The sequence below is a fragment of the Pristiophorus japonicus genome, chromosome 32 (genome assembly GCF_044704955.1).
Source record: "Pristiophorus japonicus isolate sPriJap1 chromosome 32, sPriJap1.hap1, whole genome shotgun sequence".
NCBI lineage: Eukaryota > Metazoa > Chordata > Chondrichthyes > Pristiophoridae > Pristiophorus > Pristiophorus japonicus.
In genome coordinates, this window is record NC_092008.1 from 10,182,706 (window position 1) to 10,192,105 (window position 9,400).

Below are 9,400 nucleotides of genomic sequence, written 5' to 3' on the forward strand. Positions count from 1 at the left end.
CGACCCCGCCTCCTCCCCCCCGACCCCAACCCCGCCTCCTCCCACCGACCCCTCACCCTCACCCGCCTCCTCACCCGACCCACGCCTCCTCCCCCGACCCCTCCTCTTCCCCTGCCTCCTCCCTCCGACCCCTCCCCCGCCTCCTTCCACCGACCCCTCCCCCACCACCTTCCACCGACCCCTCCCCCACCACCGACCCCTCCCCCACCGACCCCGCCTCCTCCCCCGACCCCGCCTCATCCCACCGACCCCTCCCCCACCCCCGACCCAGCCTCCTCCCACTGACCCCGCCTCCTCCCACTGACCCCCGACCCCAACCCCTCCCCCGACCCCGCCTCCAACCCCTCCCCTGCCTCCTCCCCCCCCGCCCCCGCCTCCAACCCCTCCCCCCGTCTCCTCCCCGCCACCGTCTACTCCCCCGACTCCTCCCCCAAACCCGCCTCCGACTCCTCCCCCTCCGACCCCGCCCTCCCCCGAACCCGCCTCCTCCCCCTCCCCCGACCCCACCTCCAACCCATCCCCCAACCCCGCCTACACCACCCGACCCCGCCTCCTCCCCCGACCCATTCCCCAACCCCGCCTACACCACCCGACCCCATCTCCGACCCCACCTCCTCCCCCGAAACTCCACCCACCCATCTTCTCCCCATGTCCCTCCACCCCGCCTTCTCACGGTGCGAGTTAGGACACGGAGCACAGGGTGATGGGTGAGCGGGACTCGGTGCGAGTTAGGACACGGGGCAGTGAGCACAGGGGGTGATGGGTGAGCGGGACTCGGTGCGAGTTAGGACACGGGGCAGTGAGCACAGGGGGTGATGGATGAGCGGGACTCGGTGCGAGTTAGGACACAGGGCAGTGAGCACAGGGGGTGATGGGTGAGCGGGACTCGGTGCGAGTTAGGACACGGGGCAGTGAGCACAGGGGGTGATGGATGAGCGGGACTCGGTGCGAGTTAGGACACGGGGCAGTGAGCACAGGGGGTGATGGGTGAGCGGGACTCGGTGCGAGTTAGGACACGGGGCAGCGAGCACAGGGGGTGATGGGTGAGCGGGACTCGGTGCGAGTTAGGACACGGGGCACCGAGCACAGGGGGTGATGGGTGAGTGGGACTCGGTGTGAGTTTGGACACGGGGGCAGTGAGCACAGGGGGTGATGGGTGAGCGGGACTCGGTGCGAGTTAGGACACGGGGCACCGAGCACAGGGGGTGATGGGTGAGCGGGACTCGGTGCGAGTTAGGACACGGGGGCAGTGAGCACAGGGGGTGATGGGTGAGCGGGACTCGGTGCGAGTTAGGACACGGGGCAGTGAGCACAGGGGGTGATGGGTGAGCGGGACTCGCTGCGAGTTAGGACACGGGATAGTGAGCACAGGGGGTGATGGGTGAGAGTTAGGTCACGGGGTCAGTGAGCACAGGGGGTGATGGGTGAGAGTTAGGTCACGGGGCAGCCGAGTTTCGAATGAGCTGAGGTTTACGGAGGGTGGAAAGTGGGAGGCCGGCCAGGAGAGCATTGGAATGGAAAGCTCAAGCCACACACCAAATAATTGAGGCATGTCAAGTTTGTCAGAAAGGGTGTACCAGGTTGGATCTTACTTTAATATGAGATATATATATATATGTTAGTAGCTATTCGACAACGGCTTTGCGAGGCCATTCCTGGAACCACTGCAGACATTACCTCATTGACCAGCCACGAGAAGATGAGATAAATTAGTCAAGGGACTGTAGGGAGCTGACTGTCGGGATGAATAGGCTTTTTGTGGGAGTACTGGAAAGTGACAAGCCCATAAATGTGTGGCGAAGGGTCTTCGACACGAAACGTTAACTCTGCTTCCTCTCCACAGATGCTGTCTGACCTGCTGAGATTTCCAGCATTTTTTGTTTTTATTCCAGGTTCCAGCATCCGCAGTATTTTGCTTTTGCATAAATGCATGCACAGTTCTGGTCACCACATTACAGGAAGGATGTGATCGCACTGGAGAGGGTGCAGAGGAGATTTACCAGGATGTTGCCGGGACGGGAGAATTTTAGCGATGAGGAAAGATTGGATAGGCTGGGGGTTGTTTTCCTTGGAACAGAGGAGGCTGAGGGGAGACCTGATTGAGGTGTATAAAATGAGGAGGGGCCTGGATAGAGTGGATAGGACGGACCTGTTTCCCTTGGCAGAGGGGTCAACAACCAGGGGGCAGAGATTGAAAGTAATTGGGGGGGGAGGTTTAGAGGGGATTTGAGGGGAAATGTCTTCACCCAGAGGGCGGTGGGGGTCTGGGGTGGAACTCACGGCCTGAAAGGGCGGTAGAGGCAGAAACCCTCACCACATTTGGATGTGCAGCTTGAAGTGCCGTAACCTACAGGGCTACGGACCCAGAGCGGGAAAGTGGGATTAGGCCGGGTAGCTCTTGGTCGGCCGGCGAGGACACGATGGGCCGAATGGCCTCCTTCAGTGCTGTAAATGTCTCTGTTTCTATGATACCCACGAGTTGTGCAGGCTCGCTGAGGTGAGAACACGGCATTACATTACATTAGGAGAAAATCACACCTCTGCAAAATAAAGGTACCGATTGCTGGGGCTCCTGGGGGACCTTTGTGGTCTTGGCGAGGCGAGCACGAACAAGTCAAGCCGACACGCTTGCGATCTCCTGATGGGAGACCGTGGTATGCGAGTTACAGACCCTGATTTTGCGGTACAAATCACCGTGAGGCTATCAGCACTCACTGTTATTCAAGACTTGCATTTATATAGCACCTTTCAGCACCACCGGGCGTCTCATAAGAACATAAGAAATAGGAGTCGTCGGCCATTTGGCCCCTCGGGCTTATGAGGGTAGGGGGAGTAGGTTGTTCAGAAGAATGAGAGGTGATCTTATTGAAACATATAAGATAATAAGGGGGCTCGACAAGGTGGACGCAGAGAGTATGTTTCCACTCATAGGGGAAACTAAAACTAGGGGACATAGTCTCACAATAAGGGGCCGCCCACTTACATAGAAACATAGAAAATAGGTGCAGGAGCAGGCCATTCGGCCCTTCGAGCCTGCACCACCATTCAATATGATCATGGCTGATTATGCAACTTCAGTACCCCATTCCTGCTTTCTCTCCATACCCCTTGATCCCTTTAGCCGTAAGGACCACATCCAACTCCCTTTTGAATATATCTAACGAACTGGCCCCAACAACTTTCTGCGGTAGAGAATTCCACAGGTTCACGATTCTCTGGGTGAAGAAGTTTCTCCTCATCTAGGTCCTAAATGGCTTACCCCTTATCCTTAGACTGTGGCCCCTGGTTCTGGACTTCCCCAACATCGGGAACATTCTTCCTGCATCTAACCTGTCCAATCCCATCAGAATTTTATATGTTTCTATGAGATCCCCTCTCACTCTCTCAGAGGGTTGTAAATCTGTGGAATTCTCTGCCTCAGAGAGCTGTGGAGGCTGGGTCATTGAATACATTTGAGGCGGTGATAGATTTTTGAGCGATAAGGGAGTAAAGGGTTATGGGGAGCGGGCAGGGAAGTGGAGCTGAGTCCATGATCGGATCAGCCATGATCGTATTAAATGGCGGAGCAGGCTTGAGGGGCCGAATGGCCGACTCCTGCTCCTATTTCTTATGTTCTTATGTACAGGGGTTTCACGAGACTATACCTGGAGTACTGTGCACAGTTTTGGACTCCTGAGGAAGGATATACTTGGCCTAGAGGGAGTGCAATGAAGGTTCACCAGACTAAGCCCTGGGATGAGAGGGTCGGTCTATGAAGAGATATTGAGTAGAATGGGCCGATACTCACTGGAGTTTAGAAGAATGAGAGGTGATCTCATTGAAACATACAAGATTGTGAGGGGGCTTGACAGGGTAGATGCAGGGAGGGTGTTTCCCCCGGGCTGGGGAGTCTAGAACGAGGGGTCACACAGTCTCAGGATAAGGGGGCGGCCATTGAGGACTGAGATGAGGAGGAATGTCTTCACTCAGAGGGGGGTGAATCTGTGGAATTCTCTGCCCCAGAGGGCTGTGGGGGCTCAAGCGTTGAGTATATTCAAGGCTGAGATCGATACATTTTTGGACTCAAAGAGAATCGGGCGAGAAAGTGGAGTTGAGGTCGAAGATCAGACGTGATCTTAACAATTGGCGGAGTGACTGCATGGCCTACTCCTGCTCCTAATGTGTTCTTATGATCAATTCTTTCGTTAATGAAGAGCTAACAGCAGAGTTTCACGGTTTCCTCTATCAGATGAGCCATTAAACCGAGGCCCCGTCTGCTCTCTTAGGTGGACGTAAAAGATCCCAGGGCACTATTTCGAAGAAGAGCAGGGGAGCTCTCCCCGGTGTCCTGGGCCCAATATTTATCTCTCAATCAACGTAACAAAAAAAAACTGATGATCTGCTCATTATCACATTGCTGTGTGTGGGAGCTTGCTGTGCGCAAGTTGGCTGCCGCATTTCCCAATTTTGCAACAGTGACTACACTTCAAAAAGCATGAAACACAAAAGGTTAGTGTGCAGGTACAGCAAGTGATCAGGAAGGCCAATGGTATCTTGGCCTTTATTGCAAAGGGGATGGAGTATAAAAGCAGGGAAGTCTTGCTCCAGTTATACAGGGTATTGGTGAGGCCACACCTGGAGTACTGCGTGCAGTTCTGGTTTCCATATTTACGAAAGGATACACTTGCTTTGGAGGCAGTTCAGAGAAGGTTCACTCGGTTGATTCCGGGGATGAGGGGGTTGACTTATGAGGAAAGGTTGAGGAGGTTGGGCCTCTACTCATTGGAATTCAGAAGAATGAGAGGTGATCTTATTGAAAGGTATAAGATTATGAGGGGGCTTGACAAGGTGGATGCAGAGAGGATGTTCCCACTGATGGGGGAGACTAGAACTAGGGGGCATGGTCTTAGAATAAGGGGCTGCCCATTTAAAACTGAGATGAGGAGGAATTCCTTCTGTCAGAGGGTTGTAAATCTGTGGAATTCGCTGCCTCAGAGAGCTGTGGAAGCCGGGACATTGAATATATTTAAGATGGAGATAGACAGCTTAACCGATAAGGGGGCGGGCAGGGAAGTGGAGCCGAGTCCATGATCGGATCAGCCATGATGGTATTAAATGGCGGAGCAGGCTCGAGGGGCCGTATGGCCTACTTCGATTTCTGATGGTCTTATGTAGTACTACACAGGCTGTAAAGCGAATGCAAGGCGTCTGGTGGTGGTGAAAGGCGCTATATAAATGCAAGTCTTACTTTCCTTGCCTGGGCCTGGTTACTGGAACCAAGAGGGAGATGGGAGATTGCGGACCGAGCGCAGGAAGCCACGTGGGGAGGGGAGAGGGGGAGAACCGCTGACCTTGTTCTGGTCCCCGCTGCTGAGCGAAGCCGCGTAGTCGTGGTACATGGGGGGCGCCGGGCCGCGTTCGCCGTCATCCGACAGGGACTCCGGGTCCGTCTTCACCTGCGCCAACTGCTCCTTGATGATCACCAGCTCGTCATCGCGCACCCGCAGCAGTTTCTGGCAAAATAGAGCAGAGTTTGAGCAAGAGCTGGCTGGCGCCAAACCGGCACCTGCAGCTGAGAGAGAGGGAGGGAGAGAGAGAGAAGGGGGGGGGTGGGTGGGTGGAGGAGAGTAGGGGGGGGGTGGTGGGTGGGGGAGAGAAGGGGGGGTGGTGGGTGGGGGAGAGAAGGGGGGGGGGGTGGTGGGTGGGGGAGAGAAGGGGGGGGGGTGGTGGGTGGGGGAGAGGTGGTGGGTGGGGGAGAGTAGGGGGGGGTGGTGGGTGGGGGAGAGTAGGGGGGGGGTGGTGGGTGGGGGAGAGAAGGGGGGGTGGTGGGTGGGGGAGAGAAGGGGGGGTGGTGGGTGGGGGAGAGAAGGGGGGGTGGTGGGTGGGGGAGAGAAGGGGGGGGGTGGTGGGTGTGGGAGAGAAGGGGGGGGTGGTGGGTGGGGGAGAGAAGGGGGGGGTGGCGGGGGAGAGAAGGGGGGAGGGCGAGGGAGAGAAGGGGGGGTGGCGGGGGAGGGCGAGGGAGAGAGGGGGGAGGGCGAGGGAGTGAGGGGGGAGGGCGAGGGAGTGAGGGGGGAGAGCGAGGGAGTGAGGGGGAGAGCGAGGGAGTGAGGGGGGAGAGCGAGGGAGAGAGCGAGGGAGTGAGGGGGGAGAGCGAGAGGGGGGGAGCGAGCGAGAGAGAGGGGGAAGCGAGAGGGGGGGAGCGAGAGGGAGGGGGGAGCGAGAGGGGGGGAGCGAGAGGGGGGGAGCGAGAGGGGGGGAGCGAGAGGGGGGGAGCGAGAGGGGGGGAGCGAGAGGGGGGGAGCGAGAGGGGGGGAGCGAGAGGGGGGGGAGCGAGAGAGGGGGGGAGCGAGAGAGGGGGGGAGCGAGAGAGGGGGGGGAGCGAGAGAGGGGGGGAGCGAGAGAGGGGGGGAGCGAGAGAGGGGGGGAGCGAGAGAGGGGGGGAGCGAGAGAGGGGGGGAGCGAGAGGAGGGAGGGAGGGCGAGGGCTGGAAGGAGGGAAAGAGAGTGAGACACAGAGAGAGAGGGAGGGGAGAGGGAGCGAGACACAGAGAGAGAGGGAGGGGAGAGAGAGTGAGACACAGAGAGGGAGGGAGGGGAGAGAGAGTGAGACACAGAGGGAGGGAGGGGAGAGAGTGAGACACAGAGAGGGAGGGAGAGGAGAGGGAGTGAGACACAGAGAGGGAGGGAGGGGGAGAGAGAGCGAGACACAGAGAGAGTGGGAGGGGGAGAGAGAGCGAGACACAGAGAGAGGGAGGGAGGGGAGAGGGAGTGAGACACAGAGAGGGAGGGAGGGGGAGAGAGAGCGAGACACAGAGAGAGAGGGAGGGGAGAGAGAGGGAGGGGAGAGAGCGTGAGACACAGAGAGAGAGGGAGGGGAGAGAGAGCGAGACACAGAGAGAGAGGGAAGGGGAGAGAGAGCGAGACACAGAAAGGGAGGGAGGGGGAGAGAGAGTGAGACACAGAGAGAGAGGGAGGGGAGAGAGAGGGAGGGGAGAGAGAGGGAGGGGAGAGAGAGGGAGGGGAGAGAGAGGGAGGGGAGAGAGAGGGAGGGGAGAGAGAGGGAGGGGAGAGAGAGGGAGGGGAGAGAGAGGGAGGGGAGAGAGAGTGAGACACAGAGAGAGAGGGAGGGGAGAGTGAGACACAGAGAGAGAGGGAGGGGAGAGAGAGGGAGGGGAGAGTGAGCGAGACACAGAGAGGGAGGGAGGGGAGAGAGAGTGAGACACAGAGAGGGAGGGAGGGGAGAGGGAGTGAGACACAGAGAGGGAGGGAGGGGAGAGGGAGTGAAACACAGAGGGAGGGAGGGGGAGAGAGAGTGAGACACAGAGAGGGAGGGAGGGGAGAGAGAGTGAGGGGAGAGGGAGTGAGACACAGAGAGAGAGGGAGGGGAGAGAGAGTGAGACACAGAGAGAGAGGGAGGGGAGAGAGAGTGAGACACAGAGGGAGGGAGGGGAGAGAGAGTGAGACACAGAGAGGGAGGGAGGGGAGAGAGAGCGAGACACAGAGAGGGAGGGAGGGGAGAGGGAGGGAGGGGAGAGAGAGCGAGACACAGAGAGAGAGGGAGGGGGAGAGAGAGTGAGACACAGAGAGGGAGGGGAGAGAGAGTGAGACACAGAGGGAGGGAGGGGGAGAGAGAGTGAGACAGAGAGGGAGGGAGGGGAGAGGGAGTGAGACACAGAGAGGGAGGGAGGGGAGAGGGAGTGAGACACAGAGAGGGAGGGAGGGGAGAGGGAGTGAGACACAGAGAGGGAGGGAGGGGAGAGGGAGTGAGACACAGAGAGGGAGGGAGGGGAGAGGGAGTGAGACACAGAGAGGGAGTGAGACACAGAGTGAGGGAGGGGAGAGGGAGTGAGACACAGAGAGGGAGGGAGGGGAGAGAGAGTGAGACACAGAGAGGGAGGGAGGGGGAGAGGGAGTGAGACACAGAGAGGGAGGGAGGGGAGAGAGAGTGAGACAGAGAGAGGGAGGGAGGGGAGAGGGAGTGAGACACAGAGAGTGAGGGAGGGGAGAGGGAGTGAGACACAGAGAGGGAGGGAGGGGAGAGGGAGTGAGACACAGAGAGTGAGGGAGGGGAGAGGGAGTGAGACACAGAGAGGGAGGGAGGGGAGAGGGAGGGAGGGGAGAGGGAGTGAGACACAGAGAGGGAGGGAGGGGAGAGGGAGGGAGGGGAGAGGGAGTGAGACACAGAGAGAGAGGGAGGGGGAGAGGGAGTGAGACACAGAGAGGGGGAGAGGGAGTGAGACACAGAGAGTGAGGGAGGGGGAGAGGGAGTGAGACACAGAGAGGGAGGGAGGGGAGAGAGAGCGAGACACAGAGAGGGAGGGAGGGGAGAGGGAGGGAGGGGAGAGGGAGTGAGACACAGAGAGGGAGGGAGGGGAGAGAGAGTGAGACACAGAGAGGGAGGGAGGGGAGAGGGAGTGAGACACAGAGAGGGAGGGAGGGGAGAGAGAGTGAGACACAGAGAGGGAGTGGATGGCTCAGAGGCCCTGGTCAGTGTGGAGATGGTGAGGTGCAGCCGACGTGTTAAGTGTTAAGAGAGTAAAAAAAACTACCAGAGAGCACGGCACGAAAAAAAAGTCTCTTTATTGGTGGATGCTTTGTTGTTGCTTGCGTCTCCGGACGAGACGACGATACAGGTTTTTCTCTCTCTCTGCTGGTCGGATGAGAAGCTGCTGGGTCTGTCGGAAGGCAGCAGCACTGGAGTGGCTGAACTAGTGAGCGAGTGAGAGCTGGGACACTCGGCCAGGGGAGGGGGGAGGTAGGAGAGCGAGCGAGCGAGCGAGCGAGAGGAGGGAGAAGCAAGGAGTCGCAGGACAGCTCAGAGTGGAGAAATGCTGAAAGACAGGTGAGTAAGGGGAAGGTGCAGCCGGGGGCAACAAGCAGCAGGGTGAGGGAGCAGGGACGCAGAGACGGGATCGGGAATGCATGGAGGGGAACGGGAACAGGAAGTGGTGGAGAAATCAGGACGAGCATAGGGAGAGGATGGAAATGTCAGCGCAAAGCAAGAGGGGGCCTGGGGTGTGAGAGGGAGACACAGTGGTGGGAGGGGTTGGGGTGTTGGCACGAGAGAGACTGGGGAGGGCGAGAGAGAGAGAGACAGGGCGGGGGGAGCGGGAGAGACTGGGAGGGCGAGAGAGAGAGAGAGAGACAGGGCGGGGGGAGCGGGAGAGACTGGGAGGGCGAGAGAGAGAGAGAGAGAGACAAGGCGGGGGGAGCGGGAGAGACTGGGGAGGGCGAGAGAGAGAAAGACAGGGAGGGCGAGAGAGAGAGAGAGAGGGAGGGCGAGAGAGAGAGAGAGGGAGGGCGAGAGAGAGAGAGAGAGAGAGGGAGGGCGAGAGAGAGAGAGAGAGAGAGGGAGGGCGAGAGAGAGAGAGAGAGAGAGGGAGGGCGAGAGAGAGAGAGACAGGGAGGGCGAGAGAGAGAGA

General features: G+C 59.0%; 1 protein-coding gene across 1 annotated transcript in view; it reads right to left on the bottom strand.

Moving 5' to 3' along the window:
* Positions 1–9,400, bottom strand: part of LOC139240569 (CXXC-type zinc finger protein 1-like) — a 44,877-nt gene that overhangs the window by 16,697 nt on the left and 18,780 nt on the right. Inside the window, exon 6 of the mRNA XM_070869114.1 lies at positions 5,331–5,492. Coding sequence (XP_070725215.1) covers positions 5,331–5,492 — 162 coding nt within the window. The remainder of the gene's footprint in view (positions 1–5,330; positions 5,493–9,400) is intronic.